We start from the raw sequence: 21,282 nt of genomic DNA on the forward strand, positions 1-21,282 counted from the left end.
AGGAACCTGTGAAGCCTCAGATGGTACCAAACCAAAGAGTGAGGTCAGGTCATGATCACAGGCTGGTCCAAGGATTCAGGAGCCCATGCCACAAGGCAAGCTCTGGGATGAAGGCTAGACAGGACTGAAGAAGGGAGAAGAGGAAGCAGAAGGTAGTGCTGAACAAGATTGTAGAAGCTAGCTACAGGCTAGGACCACCAATAACAGCAGAGAGGAATGGCTGGAGTTGCTTCATACACTTTATAGTTGACAAATCGCTAATTGGTCTTGTTGACCTTATTTAGTTACTCATCAGTGTGGCCAGGCTTATCAGGTCCTTAGCCCTTGAGGGAACTGACTGCTGTTGGATTGCCAGCTGTAAGGGTAACAGCTCAAACACAGCCTGGCAGGGGCTGACACACAACTAGCATGTGAACTGAGAGCGTAGATATCTCAAAGATAGATGAATAGCTCATAGATAACTAGATAGGCCTGATGAGACAGACTATCCTGGGGTAGATGACTCATAAAGATATTACCGATGATGCCATAAGCTTTTCCATTCTAGGTTGGCCTCCAATAGCAATCATTATGAGCTGGATAGAGCAAATAAACCGTAAAATACAGTGTCACCATTTGGGATGCGCTTCAAGTTGGAACTAACCACTGTGAGAGTTGCCTTGCGTTGATACCACAGCTTCTGTGGAAATAATACGCTGCTTTTCTTACCTTCTTTTTCATCTAGGGGACATCATTTTGATGGTGTCACCTGTGGTAACTCCTCATGCCTATGGTAATGTGATTTCGGTCTGTACTCATCGGGGGTTTGTTCTGCAAGGAATCAGACAGCTGCAGCTTTCACCCAAGCAAGCCGTTGTGCTGAGCTTGACAACAAGTCAGGTACTGGACAGAACCCACAGCTCAGTTGTATACCTCAGGTTACCAGTTGTTCTGAAACTAATTATGCTGTGAGCCTATGGATGTGTGAGCCAACGCTCCTCTAGTAAGTGTTCTCAAGGACACTCATTCTCTCTTTACTAGTTAGCCAGCACTTATGTTCTCTGTATTCCTGTGAGTGGTAGTCTGGTTGCTTTCAGTCATTTTTGGTTTTTTTGTTTTGTTTGGTTGGGGTTTTTTTTTTTTTTAGTAGGAAAATCCCACCGGGCCTCAGCCTCTCACTGAGAACGGAAATGGAAATTCATAATCAAGCCTCCTCCTACTAAGGCAAACATGAATTTTACCATTGATCTCAAAATAAGCAAGAGCAGGCAGTAGCCACATAAACCAAAATAACAATTTCTGATCTGCAAACCTGTATTCAGGAGAATAGTCTTCATCTAACAGACTGATGTTTGATTATGTACTTCGCAGTCCCTCTGGGATTGCTTATGGCCTTTCAGCATGAAGTCCCCTGGTTTAATGCATTCCAGATGGGTTGCAAAAAGAGCTTTCCTATTGTCAAAAACAACAACTTTTTTTTTTCTTTTTCTCTAAAGCTCTAACATGATGATAGATTTGAGTTAGAGTGCAGTTGGCATTTTGATAAGTCAGCCTAAGGAAACAGCAATAATCATAAATGTAAGGTTTCAGGCAAACTTACATATGCAAGAAATCCAGTTCTGCACTTCTTACATGATAAATCACCCAGGAATCGTATGACACTCTCTTACAAAGGAGTGGACCCCTTACTCTGAATTGTCATGCTTAGGATTGTTTGCTATGTCAATCAGGCAATGTGTCATTTTGCAAATTAAACTGTGTACAAAGCCCCTCTTTTCTGCTTGTTCTGTGATCAAGCCTAAGGAATAACACTTTCCCTGCCCATAATATTTTGTAGAATAAACATAACTTACTTACGGAATACTGCAGCCCAAATAGCCAAATATTTGGCGCATGGTCCTAAATGGCCATTTAAGAAGTCAGCAGCAACTATTGCTTCGATGTGCTGTTTGGAGCTAAACATTTCTGAAAAATCATCCCTTTGTTTGGGACTCAAGATCATTTTTGCATGAGTGACTTAGGATGGTACCACATATCAGCTGAGTTATAACTGTTGTGGTTTTAGTCCAGCCCAGTTGCAGGGCAGAACATGTTTATGTTAAGCCTCTTCCCTGAGGTTTAAATTAAGTTCCTTTGTCTCATGAATAGATGATGCATGAACACCCAGTTACTGGAAGTTACTGTGGCTCAGCTGGTGAGCTGTATCTTGTTATGCCATTGTAACTTAACTGTTTGAGCCCTATAGTGATTACATCTGGATTTAGTAGTCTAATCTGGCCCTCATTATTTCAGATTGCTGTATTTTGCCCTAGCAAGATGTCAAGTTCACCTGATACCAGTTCTGCAAGAGGAGAGCTCTCTGCTGAACCACGTGTGCACTGTCTCATTTTGTTGCTGAGAAAGGAGAATGCTAGTCATCACATTCCTGCACTGGTAAAAGGTAATGCCTTCACTGCTCAACAGCCTCAGAAAAGGAGGCTTGCATTTCGGTGCGTGTGAGCTAAACATTAACAGTCTAACCACAGCTGTTACATTGCAGGAAAAACTTATTGAGAATATCAGGGCCTGATAGTTTTGCTGTATGTATCTCCAGACCCACGTGTAAATCGGTCACTACTACGTATCCAAGAGAGCAGGTTGATCTTTGTCTGTTGTTTGATCTTTAGCACTGGAGTCCTCTTGAACTTAGAATCATAGAACAATTCATGTTGGAAGGGACCTCAGAAGGTGTCTCATCCAACATCCTGCTCAAGACAGCATCAGCAACAAATTGAGATCAGGATGCTCAGGGCTTTTTTCAGTCAGGTCTTGAAAATCTGCAAGGATGGAGATTCCCCCGCCTCTCTGGGCCTTTGTTCCAATGCTTGACCATCCTTACGGGGAACTGTTTTTCTTTTATGTCAAGTTGGAACCTCCTCTGTTTGAATTAGTGAGCCTTGTCTCTTGGTTTCCCACTGTACACCTCCATAATGGGCCTGGCTTCATCATCTCAATAACCTCCTCTTAGGTATTCTTAATGCACGGAGTGGTAGGGTAGCAAAAATACGTATGTGCCACTGAGCCTGAGGATAGCATCTGATCCTATCAACCTCAGCCCTGAGTTCTGCATACTTGTGACTTCCAAGCGTCTGAACTGTAACTCATTTTATATGTAGGTGTTGTGGTTTAACCCCAGCCGGCAACTGAGCACCATGCAGCCGCTCGCTCACTCCCCCTCGGTGGGATGGGGGAGAGAATCGGAAGAGCAAAAGTAAGAAAACTTGAGGGTTGAGATACAAACAGTTTAATAGGTAAAGCAAAAGTCGTGCACGCAAGCAAAGCAAAGCAAGGAATTAATTCACTCCTTCCCATGGGCAGGCAGGTGTTCAGCCATCTCCAGGAAAGCAGGGCTCCCTCACACGTAATGGTTACTTGGGAAGACAAACACCATCACTCTAAATGTCCCCCCTTCCTTCTTCTTCCCCAGCTTTATATACTGAGCATGACGTCATGTGGTATGGAATAGCCCTTTGGGCAGTTTGGATCAACTGTCCTGGCTGTGTCCCCTCCCAGCTTCTTCTGCACCTGGCAGAGCACGGGAAGCTGAAAAGTCCTTGACTAGTACAGCAACAACTAAAACGTCTCTGTATTATCAACACTGTCTTCAGCACAAATCCAAAACATAGCCCCATACTAGCCACTATAAAGAAAATTAACTCAGCTGAAACCAGGACAGTAGGGACTGCCAAAAACCAGATGAGGTGCCGCCCCAAATCTTCTTACTTGAGTCAGACTCTGTTTTGAGGCTCTGGTTCAGGAAAAGCATTATTTGGTTTTCTTAAGGATGAGCTGACATTGGTCTCAAGTGGGGAAGATCACAGGCAACAACAGTGATCAGTAGGGAACAAAGAACCTGCCCTGCCTGCTGCTTTCTGCTCTGGCAGTGGGCGTATTGCCTGCAGCAGGAGAGTCCGTTCCTGCAACCTCCCCTTCAGACATCACCGCTGAAAGAAGAGGATCACTGTTGCTGACCCCTCCATTAACACCACCACAAATAGCTCTTGATGGAGACATTCATCCACTGCCCGGCTGCTTCCTTTAATCCATCCACAATAGCAATGAACATTTAGAGGTTTGGAAAAAAAAGACAATTCAAAAAGTCCTCTGCTTTTTCTACTGAGACTATCACAGAATGTTCTGAAAACATGTACAGACACAGTGGATTAATCATGGCAGACTAATTACAGCACCGTGTCACCTGCTGCCTGTAGACTCAAGGAAAGTTGCTCATTAAAGAAGTACAGTTTCTGCTGCTCTTCTCACAGAGTGCCACAGATTATGTTTACAGTGTTCATGTTTTGCACAGGGAAATTTCCACTAGAAATATATAGGTGGGCACTGGAACAAAGGATATTCCAGAAAGGTAAAATGTTTTCCCTCATTGTAGTGAACTCTTTTTTTTTCCCTTTGTTTGTAGACAGATTCTGTGAATACCTCTTGCCATGTGTTCCGTGATTGCTTCAGAACTGATCCAGAGAGATACCTTATTCCATATTCCAGAGCCCTGGAGAGTGGAAGCTGACATTCTTGCCACATAAGCTTTGGTTTGGCCTCTCAGAAGTGTAGAATAGCAGTAGGATTGGAGTAGGGTAAATACCATGCTAAGAAGTTTTGCATTTGTAATCAATACCCCTGAAAAGCAGTTACCCCTTCAAGGTCTTGAACACTGTTCAATTTTCAAAGCAAGAAAAAGTTCAACAATCATTCCTGAAATAGAGCAGGTAGACAGGTGTCTTTGGGTAATGGATCTCTGTCTTGAGGACCAAACACCATAAACTTTTGTCCAAGTTTTACTTTTTGCCATGCATTGAGTTTGAATAAACAGTAAGTAATGCTGCTGTGGCAGTGATGGCACATTTTTTAGTTACTCATGCCACCTGAATTTTGAAAAGCAGATAGGTGATTGTCAGTGCTACAAGCTCAAATCTCTTGTCAGTGCCACATTTGATGTCTGAGGTTTGCCATCAGCCTCTAGTGCTAACAATCCATTTCCCATGCTACACTACAGTAAATTTTTGACAGGCTTGTATGGTAGAAAGCAATGAAATGTATACTAAATAATTTAAAAAATAACAAGCCTTTAAAACTGTGGTCTGAAATATTATTACAGAAGGCTGAACCAATTGTTATGGAAGTGTACCATATGCCAGTACCTTAATGCACTGCCTGTGCATAGCCCAGCCTTTTGGAGGAAGAATCGTAACTGAGAGATTGCTAGTTTCAAGCACTTAGTCTCTGTAAAAGTGGCATGGAATCGGATATTTTCCAGACTGGGAGTTACATGAGCAGAACATGATGTTTCTGTTCAGGTCTTTAATCTAGCAACGCCTCTGTGGCCACATGGTGCTGTGTAGGATGCAGGACACTGGTCTTGCTGCTCACTTTGAGGGCCTGCACTCGAGCACTGGGCTCAGGATTTGTGACTTCTCTTCCTTCTGGACACCAACTTATGTAAGACGCTTATTATAATTCAAGAGCTGTGTAGCATCTTCTACGCATATGTGTCACATTTCAGTTCACAGCAGGAGTTAGAAGGTAATAGAAAGAACTGGGGTGCTGATCCCGAAGCAGAGATGTCTCCAGAGAAAGCTGTGGTTAAGTCTCAATTTTCAATAGCTACTTGCCCCACTGTAAGTGAATATGATTTGGGGGGAGAGGGGACGATTGAGTTGCATTTCATGTCTCTTGGGTAAGTTCAGCATGGCCCACATTAATGTCTCTGTAATAGGACTGTGGTCAGATGAATCAAAACATTTGATAAGAAGAGTGTTTTCATGTCAGGCTGCATCACGGAGTTCTGTATTCCTCACGTTTTCCTTTGTTCTGTGCACAGGACTGATGAACGAACTGGCAAAGCAAGGCCGCCTTGGCAACCGGCAGAGCAACGTGCCTGCCACTGCTGGGCTGGACCCCTCCATGTGTTTTCATGTGGCTCCTTACACCGAGACCTTGCTGCAAACACTGGGTAGGTCAAAGCTATGGGAAATGCATTGTTCTGGCTTTTATAAGGTCTGACAACCTTATTAGGGGATTTTCCTGAATAAGAACATCAGGAATATGCATGTTGTGCATAATAACTCATTTAGTGTTCTGCTGTCCGTCAATCGTATTAATGGTCATTGGATGTCTTCTGCTGCTGGGTGATGAATGGAAGAATTGATAGAAAAGTGAAATGGAAATACCTTTTTCGAAGAAAATTTTAAAAATATATGGAAAAATAAGTTATTTAAACGTGGCATAATAACAACAAATTAAGCCTTAAACCTACCATAATTAAAAGATTAATATTCAATCAATACATATTTATTGCCATAGTTTCAAGAGAAGTCAAAATATTAAAATGAGATAAATTGGTGGTTAAGCATGTAAAACTAGAATTTGCTGAAGTGATAAATGTTGGCAGCTGTAGTTTCTTCTGTAGGTGCAGAGAAGGCACTTTTTCATTTCACTTTACTGAGATGTTCTTATTTTCAGTTTATACAGTTGAATTCACTTCAGTAACTCATTCATTCAAAGCTGGGAAATTGATAGGACTTGAAAAAGCAAGTAAACATGTTTTCACATTCACTATGACTCAAATGGGTAGGAGAGTCTTAAACCTACTAGTTCTATACACTTGGAGGTCATGGTAATCGGATGTTTATTTCACTAACTACAGGTAGTGTTTTCTTATGTATTCAGGAGGTTAAGATACTCTTATTTAATTAAATTATTGTAAATGTTGGATATCAGAATTTTTAATTGAAGTATATTGCTCTCCAAAACCAAATTCACACTAAATCATAAGGAAAAATAATAATCAAAATGCATGTCATTCACCATTTTCTAGCATTATGAAATGTTAAGATGTAGGAATAACTAAGTAAATAAATGTTAACCTGTATAATTGCTTGAATAATCACATAGTGAAACAGCGTGGAATTGAACCTAGATTTCTGATGGGCCAGGGATTCTGCAGGCCTATACTGTTCCAGATAGGACTGTGGATATATGCATGGTGTTATAACAGTCCCCCATTTAGCCCTCAATTGTATGCTGTGTAATCTCCTAGAAAGTAAAATGAAGTATCAATTTAATGTGAAGTCAGTCATTAGTTATCAATCTGAAACTGATGCCTTAAATCACTTTGGTATGGGTCTACCAACTCTGCTTAATGGTGTGAATAAGGATATAAAAATTAGGATTGAATATGTTTGCTTTACATGGCAAAAAGTAATTCCAGTTAAGGAGTGTGACTAATTAGCAAGGGTTTGCTGTGATACTGCTCCTCACGCACGATTCTTTCTGGCCATGCTGAGCTGCAGTGTGAGGAGCAGTATCACAGTAAGGCACTGGCCTTTGCTCGGTCAAAAATTAGTCAATTCCTTCACACTAAAAAAGATTTGAGATTTGTTTTCATGGGGAAACTAGTTTTATTTTGATGATCTCCCTGGCTAGGAGGAAACCTCAGTGCAGTGCCAGAGCCCCGTAACGTTCCTCTGGATCTTTTCTGCAATCGAACATACGCTTCTGATCCTGAAATGGAGCAAGTCGTCATCCTGACACTGGTCGGAGTGGATGCTATGAAGAGTGCTGGAGAGCTGCTTCACCAGATTATTCTTCCTGGGCACAATAATCAATTTGAGAGTGCAGGTGATCCCAGCTCTTGGGGAAGGCAGCAGAAGTTGGTCAGGAAAGTTTACCCTGTCTAGCTATTTTTTATCATAGCAGGAACATTATGAAAAATGTGGTGAAAGGGGCTTCAGGAAGGAGGACAGGTTTCTTTGCTTACCTGCCTAAAGAACTGAAGAATTTATCATAGCTAGTTAGTCATGGGCAAAGCCACTTTTCATATTGCAAACAGCTCAGGTGGGCATAATTTTCTTCAGAGAGTGTCAAATTAGTTCAAAGATGTGTTTAGGCTTACTAAGCCTTTTATGTAATCCAGTGCATTGTGTCTTTCTCTAAGTACTGGGAGTTAAAGCAGCTGTGTAACTGGGGCACAGCAACAGGAATTCAGAAATCACAAACTCTCTTCTGTCCACTGACATCCTTTGTGATCAGAAGCAAGACATTTCACCACTTCATGCTTTGTTTCCTCATGCGCGCAGGAGGAATAACGACACTATCCCCCGTATTAAATGCTTACAAATGCATGAAGACTGCTGTCAAGTGCTAAGCAGGGTGATGATTTTATATAATTTCATGATACAGATTGCACTGAAGTTTAATAATACAGGAAGTGTACTAACAAAGGGTAGAAGTCTGGCACCCTGTCTTACACTATGTTGTTTCCTGCTCTCTTGAAACAATACTACGGAGTAAGTTCTGTATCACAGTAGGTGAGGAGAAGAATCATGGATCGAGCCCCTAAATATTGGAAGTAAGACCACTTTACAAACACAACAACATTTAAGCTACTTTAGAGACAAGTCAGCATTAAATTGTAGCTTATTACTATAATGAATGTAGCTTAAAATGGAATGCTATGAGAGGTGGTAAAGGATCTGTAATTATGGGCTATACTGTGTCAAACCACATTGTTATCAGTGTATTCTCAGTATTTCCCTTTCAGCTCCTCTCTATTAGCTGTGTTCTCTAATCAAATCATGGCACTTATTTTCTGTGGCTCCCTGTTGATTTCCCAGATAGGCCATTTTTTGTTTTCACTGTAATATAATTTCCTGGCATTTGTATCTTGTGGTTTTTCCCAGTATATTCTATATCTGCATTACAGTCCATTTTGGATGCAACAGGGGGCAAAGTCAAAGCAGCTTTGGAACTTGTTGTCTTGTAAAAAAATCAATGTGGATTTAGAACACTTGTCCCCAGAAGAAAACACAGCTTCTATGAAACACATGCTGTCAACTGATGCTAAAGAGATTTCTCTTGACTTGCAGAAGAACCTGATTTGGGATTTGAGCTCCTAGGTCTCAAGTGGTTGCCCCATCTCACTCGATGTCAGGCCAGAGAAATAACCCCTTTTGAGGTTGGAGATACTTCCTGGCAAAGAAGCCTTGATACACTAATGTCAAACCCAGTCCTTGTGTGCGCATTACGGCGGATCAATGCCTTCAAAGTTCTTGCAGATGCATTGAAGAGATTAACACAATGCAGGGAGAAGCTAAGCGAAAGTGGCAGTCTTCTACAGACAGTAATGGCTTTGACCCCAGAGGTGACAATCAGACAAGCCATCCTCTTCTTCACAGAGACGGATTTTGTAACTGGTAAGACTTGTTTTTACTGTTTATAATGTCCTCAGGTATAAGGTGTTTGGGAATTTATTGAACTTGGACAAAGGAATACAGTGCTATGGGGTTTTCTCAGGCACAGAAAAACTTAATAATTTGGGGTTAAATTCTGTGCTTGGCTGAATAATGATGAGGGATATGAAATCAGCAGGAGCCAGCTGAGGTAATCTACCAGTTGGCCTATTAATTTAATGTGGCTATGCATGGCCTGGTGCCCTTTCTGAAGATCTTAAAGTACTCCATATATGCTAAATAGATATTACAGCAGTTGGCAGGACCAGTAAATAATGCTATGCATTTTGCCTCTGTATATAAGAGAAACTGAGAAACAGAGGCCAAGATCTATCCCACCTAAATGTGGGCACCTAATTGCAGTGCCTAATTTGTTGAGGCTAGATGTTCCGGCCTTGCCCCGTACTCGGGAAGATGAAGGTATGACCAATCCGCACAAGCTGAAGCTGCCATTTTATCCTGGAAGAGAATGAACAGTTCATGAGGAACGGAGACCTTTGTTGTCAAAAGCTTCTCAGACTTCAGTGATCTATGCTAGCACTGATCTTTCAGCATAGTAAACTTGCTAGTTTCCTCCTGTAGCAAGAAATGTATAGCCACGCCAATTTAAACTAAATCACTGTGCAGATTATGGTGTTATTGATATTGGATGCTTTGGAGCAGCAGAGTATGAGCTCCCACTGTTTTCTGCTAATGTGAAATATATTGGCATATCACCTCCGTTCTTGGGGATGCCTGACTCCTCACACCTAAAGATAAACAGTTCTGAGCCTGATAATTTCTGATTATTCAGAAACAGAGAGAAATCAAGGTTGTGGTAACACCATGTATCAACTGAGGAGGAGTGATAGAGTTCCATGAGTGCATTCATGCTTTGTAATTTACAGCTATCTTTTCTTGGGGAAGAAAGGTCCTTTGTTGTCAACACAAACTTGGACGCTCATGTCAAACACACAGTGCTTATGTAGTGCGGAGTAACAAATTGGCTTTACTGAACAGAAAGAAGAAAATGTGATGGTGTCTGGAAAAAGACGCTCATTTTAGTCTCATAAAAAGTTAGATTTGACAGTGAACTACGGGGATGTTTTATGTGAGATTGGAGAGCAAGAAGAGGAGGCCTTCAAAAAAGAAGGCATCAGACATCCCAAATTAGCATATAAGACTGTAAGAATTCATGCATTGCTGGCCTTCATTAAAGTTATCTTGAGACCAAAAGGCAGGATAAGAGGAAAGCAGAACTGTGAGATCAGTTTATTGAGGGAGGCTGTAATCACAGTGCCAGCCTTTCCCACCAAAGCCATTGTCAAGAACAAAGGAGCATAGCTGAAGCATGACTTCAGCATCCTGCACTACCTCTTTTATCAGGTCATTATGTTTTTTCCTCCTGTTTTTGTTGTTGTGGGAGGAATGGAGATGTCTTTGTGCTACAGAACAGCTTTTCAATGTTTTGCAGCTGGTCAAATGTCTGCCATTTCCCCTGCTAAATGAAATTACCTTTGCCACCCCCACCCCCTCAAAACAGTGAAGGTCCCCCATCTGTGAATCCATAAAAATACATCTCCTTCCTTTTACAGATGCAGAACACCGTCCTGCTATGAAATACCTACCACCACCTGGCAAGAGGTCCAGGGCTGAAGGTAAGACCAGAAGTATGCACCAGTTGCATCTTGGATAAAAACAAATAAATTTATAATCTTAAAATAGATTGAAGAAAACGATAACTCTGTGTCCTCTGTCAGAGTCATTAAAATGGGATTAGTAAACCTTTGGTTAGACATCCTAATCGCAGGCAATTAGGAAGAAAAGGCCAGATGGGTCCACTTGGTACTGGGGGAAGGTGGTAGTATTGCCAGATGACCTTTCTTCTATACAGTTCTTCTGTGCATGCCTGGGTGACCTCCCTAGGGCTGGTGTGGAATGTAGGCTAGAAGAGTAATTAATGCCAGCTCTTTAGTAGCCCTTTTCAGTTGTAGATCTCAAAGAAGGTGAGTTTCATTATGTTTTACAGAGGGGGTAATTGAAGCCTAGAGAAGTGAAATGTTTTGATCACCATTGCCTGACAAGTGGGTGACAGAAATCAGAGCAGAATGCACATTTCCTAAGTCTCAGACAGGGGCTCTGTCATTTGCATTACAGTGCCACCCAAGTCACCATGGAATTCACAGATCCTAGAAGTTCTTTCAAATAACCCCAATACTAAAGAAAAAAATTGGTACTGTGAGGAGGTGAGTTTAAAAGTTACAAGGCAAGGACCTCAGAGCTGGTTCCACCTTTTATAGGTACCCTTATTCCAGCAAAATAAGACAGACATGTGGAAAGAGAAGGAGGTCTCACTAAAAGAAAATAACACTGTGGCTAGATACCTTCCAGATACATTGCCCTGGGAAGTAGAAACACATGGATTTCAGACAGGAATAAATACAAAAGAATCGTAATGATTTTGTTTTGATGAACAGATTTTAGTTTTCTGTTATCTATCGTGCATGTCACACTGGTTAAACTTGCCAGTCACTGGAAAAGGAAGTCCTTTATCAATCTGATGCAAGCTTCTCCTCATTGTGCCCCAGTCCTAGATAACTTCTCAATTCACATGTGCCTTGACGTGCCTTAAATTTTCCTCATCTCTCCAGGTCACTGCAGGTTTTACATTAGACTGAAGGAAATATTTTTATATAGGCTTTTGTCATTGTCGTGGTTTAAGCAGGCAGGCAGCTAAACACCACACAGCCGTTCACTCAATTCCCCCCGCAGTGGGATGGGGGAGAGAACAGGGGTGGGTGGGGGAAGTAAGATTCGTGGGTTGATACAAAGACAGTGTAATAGGACAGAAAAGGAAGGGAAAATAGTAATAATAATAATAATGATAAAAGAGTAAGTGACGCACAATGCAATTGCTCACCACCTGCTGACCGGCCAGTTCCCAAGCAGCGGCCCCCCGGCCAGCTTTCCACTAGTTTCTCTACTGAGCATGATGCCATATAGTATGGAATAGCCCTTTGGCCAGTTTGGCTCAGCTGTCCTGGCTGTGCCCCCTCCCAACTTCTTGTGCATCTCCAGCCTTCTCAGTCGGCAGAGCATGGGAAGCTCTAAAGTCCTTGACTTAGTGTAGGCACTATTTAGCAACTACTAAAACATCAGTGGGTTATCAACAGTATTCTCATCCTAAATCCAAAACACACCATTATACCAACTACTGGAAAGAAAATTAACTCTATCCCAGACAAAACCAGGACAGTCATAAGTTCTGACTCACCAGTCCCCTTTTATACTGCTCTGCTCTTCTGAAGAACCACTGAAGTGACCATTCCTGGCTGCTTGGGGAATGTCAGTGAGGTTTTATCAGCAGAGCTGAGGAAAGAACTGAACAACAGATCTGGGCTCAGTAGATGTGCAGTCAGAATACACAGCCCTTCTTTGCTTCCAAGGGCACAAGAGAGGACATTAAACAAAACACCTGAGATTCTAGGACTTACACCAGAAACAAGGCAGCTTCTAACTTGACTGTGAAATATTGGGAGCACAAAGGTAGCTTAAAACCACCATTAGCCACTCCCTGAAATACACAGAAAAGGTAACTAAGAATCCACATGATTTAGTACTTGCAGTCCTTTTCAGCATATGCTATTGGGCTGACTGGAGAAGTGGTAAGTACGACATCTCCCAGGGTGTCCCGATACATCTGAATGTCTGAAATCAAGCCATGCATGTCCCAGTGTAACACTTTAAAATAAGTGTGTCGTAGCAATGTTGGCTGCATTATGTAGAGATGATGGCAACATTCTCAAATTATTGTCCCAGAACATGCATACTGCTTACTCAAATCTATCTATCTGCTTTTCTTATTTAGTGGGAGAGAGCCAGAGATGCCATGCAGAATCACTGTTTACCTACTTGCAAACAGGTGAGAGAAGAGCAAATGGAAAAATGTGGTTTGACGAGGACTTTGTGGAACTAACTCATCTAGGTGTACTAGCCAAAAATAAGCAAAAGGATTATACTAACTTTTTCCTTAGGCTTCAATACAGGCAGTGATATACACTCTCTTTTCTAAGCATGCCAGGAAATGTGGTATTTGCTTCTCTTGAGTTTACACTTATTTTAAGCCACACACGTATTTAAAGTATTGTATATAAATAGTATATAAAATAGTAGTTTGCACAGTTACGCTATGAAATCAAAACCTATGTAATAATTTTTTGGGGAAAAAAATCATTGGCTGCGAGGAAGGAATCTAAAAATATTACAAAGCAGAAAACCATAACAAAGACCAGGTAACTTGGGCAAAACTGGAAAGGCTGCTAAACAGCCAGAACTGGAGATGGAAATCAGGCATGTTTGAGGGCTGCCAAAGAGGTGCCTCTGGTAATTTATGATCAATAGAGACTGATCCATTGATAGATAGCGGTATTTTCTCTAACTGTTGCCACTTATAATCACCGAGGAGAGAAAACCAACTCTAGGTGGCAAGGTGTCCCACCTGTTTTCAACACTTGTCTTTGACCAAACCAAGATGGCAAAGTGACGTAAGACAAATCCCTCCTGAAGTGTCTAAAGTACATAAATATGCAGCATGTAGTGATTCACATACCACAAGAATGAGAATGTTTGCCCAGAAACATAGCAGATGGTGAGTAAAACATCTGGAGGACAATGAACGCTTATGTAACAGTATACAGTCGAGATCGCTGTTCTGTATGTGAGCAGCTGAGTGGATCCGAGTGGCTTGCTTCTGCACTTGCCGGCTGTTGCTATGGCATTTAAACCTTTCTGTTCAAGAATGATGTGAAGAAAATAGCAGATCTTTAATAGGAGGGCTCCCTGTACGATAAGGGTCAAGTTTCCATATCAAGTCAGGGGGCAGTAATCTTGCTTTTTATTTTTGATCCCATATTTCTCTGTCATGAATCAGCAACATGCTTCTTGCCATTTGAAAATAACAGTATGCATTAAATTATATGTAGCATTGTTGATGCTTCGTTGCATTGACATCTGTATAATTAGTAGTGGGGTGTACAGGAAACATAAAATGACATTTTATGTACACAAACAGATAATCACGGATCAGTTTTAGCAGCCTGCATTACTGTTACCTCATGCTTCGTAGTTAGGCACCACCAGTTAATGGGTCCTAGCTGACTGGTTCCAACACTACAGTTGCCAATACATCTTCAAAGGATGTTATTAGGATAAAATCTTAACTATATTCCTCGTAATAAGGTACTTTAGATTAACAAAACTAATAATTTGAAAATGCTGTCATTTAAAAATGAAATTAATGTATTTTCTGCCTTTTAATACATTTTGTATCATCAGACAGCAAAACCATGTTGGTCTGTTTTGTTTTCTGTTTCTTGTAGCACACTGAGTGCTGCACCTAGCTGGCAGCTCTGCTGGGAGAGATTTGTCAGAAGCAAAAAGTTTTTGCTGAAATTTCAATTTTAGTAAACACAATTCTATTCGTAATAGGTTTATAACATTAATTGGGACCTGTCATACTTGTTAGTGCCTCTCTGAAACATAGTTCTAACAGAGAGATACAGAACACTGAGAGATAAACTGTGAGGAATAAGAATTTAATAGCTGTCTTAAGGATTATATCACATAATCACTACAGTTCACATGAAAAATGTAAAAGGGAATATTTTATCCCTCTTAAAACATTCATGTATAATATAAAGGATTGAGTCTTATCCTACAGACCTGCCACATAAACTTTTTGGACTCAGAGCAGATTTCCGGGGGGGGGGCGGAATCTACAAGCCTAGACTGTTTTAGATATATTTTTAAACTAAAAATCAAACAAAACAAAAATCTTATATGTACAGGGGGTTTTATGGCCTTGTTTTGTTCAAATTTTTATGAACTTCATGCCAGCTTTTAGATAACCCTCTTCTATAGATGTCTGTCCAGGCTGGTAAACAAATATTGCTGTGTGTTTTACCTCCTTTTTTAGGAGCGGCTTTGGGTTTCACTAGTGTGCTTTGTTACAGGAGCCCAGATTCTTTGCACAGTGCTGCTGATCAAACCTGGTGCCTGGAGCCATAGTCTTGCAAGGATCCTCCGAAAACTAGACCTAGAAAAATTCAGTGTGGTTGGAATGAAACACATAAACCTGGAACCAGACATTGCCTTAGGACTCCTTTCTTCTGAAGTGAAACAGGTTTGTTGTTAAACTGGCAGATCTGTGGCTACGCTTAGGTTTAGAGCAGGGAAATATGTTAGCTAGTGAATAATCCATTCCTGAAAAAAACCAAAAATTCCCATCCGGGATTTCCGAGTTGTTAGAAGTGAGCTATATAGAACAATCAGATCTGTACCTGTATCAGACACAAAGAAAGCTGACATGCTGACGGTTTCTTTTATCGCATGCCATAAAGAAGCAGACCTGGTTTCTCTAAAACAAAAGTTTGGAGGATATGGGCAATACCGGCCTCCTAGGAATCTCTTTACTTGCTAATTTACAATGTTGCCTCTTTAACTGCAAAACAGGTGTCCTCTCTTTCTTCCCCAAGGTCATTCCAGGTAGGGCACCTGGAATGGCATCCTCCATCTAAGGAGCAGACCACACCACCTGCATGTGTGCCTGCTTTTCCTTCCATGTGTTTAAACCTGGGAGCTGGGAAACAATCATTGCACTGCCAGAGAATACATACTTCTGGAGCCCTGTTACCTTATATTACATTACATATACAGCAGAATCTCTGTTCCAGGAGCATGTGTTCAAGAGTCTGTAAAAATGGCCTGCAAAGAGAGAAAATGGAGTTACTGTCATTTCTAATGTCTAACAGACAATAAAGAGGGTTCTTAAATCTTGGGGCGTTACACGTTTTTGTTAGTTAAAAATAGATTTATGTTTTAGCTAAAAATAGATTTATGTTTCTGCTCTTTTATAGCATTAGAAATTATTTTTTTCCCAACCTGAAATATCCTGAGATGAGTGTAAAGATATTGTGAAAGCCAGGAAACTGAAAGCTGAGCATTTTAGAGGAGTTAAATTCCACCCACCCCCCCCCCCCCACCCCCCTTGGAGGGGGAAAAAAGAATCCTTGTTGTTTGATTGCTTTCATGAAGACATTTAACCATTTAAATTTTACAGAAAACAAGCCTTTATAGTCGATATTGCTCTTGGGTTAAGTTGGGAGAGTTTATAGCACTCTCTCATAGAAATTCTTAATAGAGTCTTCTAGAAGAAGACAGGAACATGCCAGGACAGTGCTCTAACATAAACATCAATCAGGAACAATTAATACCTTCTGCGTGACAGCAAAGCAATGGAGCACAAGCATGTGATTTTTAAATAGTTACAGACCATTGGTAAGAGGGATATAGTGGCTATTAGAGTTGATGGGGAAGTGCTTTCCAAAATGGTTTTTAATCATACAGCTAAATACAAAAATGCTTGGTTGATCATCTGAAACAGAAAACATTTCAAAAAATCCAAATCTCTGCCTCGGGGAAGTAATGTAGATACATGCGGGGTCAATTTGAAGAGAGGTTGTTTCATGAAAATTTTCGCTTGTTTTTGGAGTTCTCTAACACACTAGAGCAGCTGTTGAGCATTGATTTACTTTCCTTGAAGAGCTGGTGACTAATGAGTTTAAAAATTACAGACTGTTGGGTTTTTGTTCATGGGGGGAAAAAAAAGCAGGTTTTCAAAGTGAGAAAGCAGAGATAATGGAATGCCTTTGGCAAGGGGGAACGGACAGTAGGAAATGCTTTCTGTTGTATGGGGCTCCTTCTCATTTTTAGAACACATCTGAAAGTCTTTCACTCAGGAGGGCTGAAAAAGGCTGAGCTCCCAAGTAGGTAGATTTTCAAAAAGCCTCAGCATGCTTCAGGGACTGGGTTATTTTGAAAATCTGGCTTGTAAGTGTTACAACAGCAGCTGGTGGGGGCAGAACTATTTTTCACAGCTGAATTTCATATAAAGCATTTGAATTGGAGCAATGTTCATTTTCGATCTGTTTCTCAGTTTAGGGGACAACAGGATACAGTGCTGTATTTAAAATGAGGCTCTGAATATGGGAGCAAATTGGTGAAATTTAGTATCTCCTGTTGAAGAATGTGGAGCCAGCGTGTCTGACCCTTCTAGAAATTCTGTGCAGGGCTTTTTGTCTCCTTCTCACCTGGAGCCTGATCCAAAATCCATTCCCAAAAATCTCTAGAAAACTCCTATGTGCTCTGCGATGTGCCAGTTTGTTTTGTGTACCTGGTACTTGATAGCAGATTTGGGGTTTATTCACTGGTAGCAAGACTACCTAGCATCTCCTTCCTCTTTCAAATGTATTATTTACATGTACGTTGACAAATATCCTCAGCAACGTGATTTCAGACACATGATTGCTTTTTCAACTTAAATACTAACATTCAGCTTCTAAGTAGCTTTTGGCCTTTGGCATACAATAAATAATGCATTGGTCTGCCATTTGCTGAGGTTATCTAATCACAGGAGCCATGGTAATACTTTTTATCTGAAGTTTAATAATAATTTTAAAAAATAAAGGTCAGGTAAATAGAGCTGACATTGTCTTCTCAGTTCCTAGCGTGACCTGATCGCGTGCAGACTGTGAGAAGCGACTGCTCCCAGAGGGAGTTCTGCCTGTGGAGGCTGTATCTCCTTTCTGTGCTTATCCAGCAGATCCAGTCCTGCAGAGATTCGTGGGTTTGGATGCTAGGTAGAAAGCTTGATTTTACAGTGAGACCTGATCGTTCTGTTGGGGATTACCTGATATGATTGCCTGCAGTAGCGGGTCACTGGACTCAATAACTTGACGGATTCCCTCCAGTCCTATCTTGTGATTCTAATGGTAGAGGCAGAAGGAGAATTTTGCTGCTTTTTAATCCTGTTAGTCCTCCAGAGCCCGTGCACAGCTGGAACTTCCTCTCCGTGTGCATCAACAAAATTGCTCACTGAATTCAAGTCAGCCGCACATGTGCAATCTCGCCGCAGCTGCTCGGGTATCAGCAAGGACATGGTTTGAAGACGGTGCGGAGGCAGGATGTAAATAAAGGCATCATTTGGCTGGCAGAGTCTAGAGCGGATGTGAGGATCTATCAGAAGGGAAGAAGTCACCTTGACTCACTGACACTGTTGGTAGCAATTAGAAACAATGTTGTCTTTAACCCCCAGCCTGCACGTTTGCTGGGGAACAACTGAAAGACAGAAACCAAGACGGAAGAGTTTTGTTATGTAGATCTAAAAGCACTGTTTAGAAGCTCTGGAACAAAATAATTTCATTTATTATGGTCTGCTTAATAGAAACTGTCTTTGAACATTTTCTTTTGCAGATGTTTCTGACATGGATGAATGTTGATATGTTATATCCAGTCCTTTTGAAAGTTTTCATTAAGTCATCATCACTGTTTTTCATCTCCCAAAGAGAAGGCCCTTAGAAAAGTAGATTATATACATATTTTTAAACTAACAAAAATTTTCAAGCAAAAAGGGTTTATTTTGTATTATACAGAACTGAATCCATTTCAGAATTTTACAGTATACTGTGACATGCTGAAACTCTTCATCCTCACCTAAATAGAGCTCTCTTATCACAGGAGAGCCTGTGAAACTTTCCTGTACGTTTCGCATGTGCAGTCATGCGATGGGACTGACATCCCAGAGTTTCCTTTGCCCTGTATTTCCATGGGGTGGGAGGATTGACAAATATCACAACTTGTATCAAATCCCTTACATAACTAACCAATTTAAGAATAGGGGGGCTTTCTCACGGATCACTTTGCATTTTCAAATACAGGGGAGAATATCAGGATTGAGCCCGTGGTTTTCAATTTATAGCCTACTTCTTAGAAATGCAGTTTAGGAGGAACGCGAGTGAGAGAAGATTTGGGTTAAAGTCAGTGAATGGTTTCATATGATAAAAAAGCAAAAGAGGCCTTGAAGTATTTTATCTCCGTATTTTTAAATGAAATGATGGGATTTTCTTTTGGAAATGTTTTATCTAGAGAATTGCCATACTCTGGTGCTTTTAGAAGATTAAAAAATAGAGGAATTAAAACCTTTAGGGGTCTGAATGATGCGATTCAGCTGAATCAAACGGTGTTTTTCCCCCTTGTTTTCATTTCCTCAGAAACTGGAAAAAAGTAAATAACCATGGGTTGGTTCAGCCAGCGAGCTGAAAATGCTGTTGTTTGTAAGCTGTACAGAACATACAGCGCTGGCATGGAACCCCTCTGCAGCACGGGTGTGGCTGCTCCTGCCACTTTATGAAGATGAAGGGGGCAGGAGGAGACAGCCTGCAGCTGCTGTGGGCACCCTGACCTCACGCTCAGTGGAGACATCTGCAACAAGCCTGGCTTTCCAAGGTTTTGCTTAATTAAAACAGTCAGCAAGGCTGTGAGTGCTCTGCTGCCCCTTGGTAGCCTCCTGCCCCAGGCACTTGCTACCTTTCCCCCTGCTTCTCAATCATTATGTCTGTCTCCAGCCTACAAATTGGACTCTTCTCACTGGTGCAGTGGTTGCTAGTTATCATTACCACTCATCCTTAGTTAAAATAAAGATCCCAGGGTGTTGTGACCTGCATAGCTACAAGAGGAATATCTCTGCTCAAGAGTGCTCACAGGCTGAACTGACAACACTTGGAAAAGAAGCAAAGGTAGAGAAATTTGTCATGGAGCACAATGCATCAGTGGCAAAGCCAGGAGGGCAAACTGTCTTCTTTCAGCCCCCGTCTAGTGCCCTGAGCCTCCTTGTTTTAAGCTCGCTATTTCTGTAGTCCTGATCCTAACTAATGTATGAAATTCTACCACCCTCTGGGAGAAGCTGGGCTGTAGCAGCAGGGTGGGTGTGGGGGTCCTTCCTTTTGTAAATTCAAAAAGAAAAGTTCTAGTATTTGTAATCCCTCATTTTATATCAGCAGAAGAATTCATTGTGGCTCCCTATCCCAGAGCATTTATGACCCTGTTGATATTGCTAATGTCCGTTGGTTCCACCCTATCCATATTGTCATACTGAAGGTATTGTGAAAAGGGTATTGCACAAATCAAAAGTTCAGCAGTAGACAAGTAAACTGCCAAGTAGCAATTCGTTTTTGTCCTTGCCCCTAAAAATGAACTCCACCTCCGGTACCTAGTGTGTACAGATATGCAAACAAGTCACAGCACAAGGCTCTTCTGTCTTTTAGTAATAGGATTTTGTTTCCTTTCTTACTGAAAGATGTTAGGAAGTTACTGCTAAAGTTGTCTGTATGTGTAAAAACTACCATTGGCTGATCTATGACCATGGGGACTAAAACCACGAGCTGCTATGCCTTAAGCTCAGTGCTTAACTTTTTCTTTAGCTCTGTGTGGACTCAGGGTGAGAACTAGACCTCGTGTGACCTGGTGGATGTCACAACAAATACTGCCTTGGTGGCCATGGTATATACTCTTGAAGCTCTGCCTGCAGAGACCACTAGCACATATATTACAAAGAAGAGAAAAAGCAAGGGTAATGGCAGATCTGTTTGCTTTAAACAGAGATGGGTCTAACCAAAGGAAAGCTGAGATGTACCCAGCACTCACCAACACTGTTCATTATAACCTGTTCCCTCCCTGTTATTTCTTTTCAGGATCCTGCTGTTTTAGAAGCTCATTGTACCTACCTTACCTCAGGTACTGCCCTCGTGCTGTGTCTTCAGAGGCCAAATGCTGTGAAGAAGCTGATAGATTTACTGGGGCCAGAGGATCCTAAGCTAGCCCAAGCGCTAGATCCATTCCTCTGGAGGGCTCAGTATGGCATCAGCACAGTCCAAAATGGATTTTATGGTAGGTTTTTGTAAAAGAAAAGTCTGAAGGCTTAGATATGCCAATGGAAAAAAATATATTATGTACTGTTACCTCCTGCATTGTCAATACAGATCTAGCCTTGGCAGGCAGTAGAGACCATTATTCCTTAGAAAGCTTTCATTGTTTTCTTGGTGGCTGAGCTGAGTATGTCTCAAGTTATGAAATATTCTCCCAGAAGATATATTAAAGAAAGGTTTCTTCCCAGAACAGCCTTAGATCTGTCTTCCGTGAGAACAGATTT

At 41.3% G+C, this 21,282-nt stretch overlaps 1 protein-coding gene across 5 annotated transcripts in view; it reads left to right on the plus strand.

The window, feature by feature from the left end:
• Positions 1-21,282, plus strand: part of DNAAF8 (dynein axonemal assembly factor 8) — a 96,068-nt gene that overhangs the window by 57,406 nt on the left and 17,380 nt on the right. For 3 of the 5 annotated variants that reach the window (XM_075515234.1, XM_075515231.1, XM_075515232.1), the window contains exons 18-26: positions 725-879; positions 2,272-2,419; positions 5,852-5,983; positions 7,456-7,650; positions 8,898-9,224; positions 10,835-10,897; positions 13,108-13,161; positions 15,251-15,420; positions 20,825-21,020. In XM_075515234.1, the coding sequence (XP_075371349.1) occupies positions 725-879; positions 2,272-2,419; positions 5,852-5,983; positions 7,456-7,650; positions 8,898-9,224; positions 10,835-10,897; positions 13,108-13,161; positions 15,251-15,420; positions 20,825-21,020 (1,440 nt within the window). The remainder of the gene's footprint in view (positions 1-724; positions 880-2,271; positions 2,420-5,851; positions 5,984-7,455; positions 7,651-8,897; positions 9,225-10,834; positions 10,898-13,107; positions 13,162-15,250; positions 15,421-20,824; positions 21,021-21,282) is intronic. The other 2 variants (XM_075515235.1, XM_075515236.1) reach the window with 2 other exon arrangements.

Source organism: Mycteria americana, chromosome 12 (genome assembly GCF_035582795.1).
Source record: "Mycteria americana isolate JAX WOST 10 ecotype Jacksonville Zoo and Gardens chromosome 12, USCA_MyAme_1.0, whole genome shotgun sequence".
NCBI classification, from domain to species: domain Eukaryota; kingdom Metazoa; phylum Chordata; class Aves; order Ciconiiformes; family Ciconiidae; genus Mycteria; species Mycteria americana.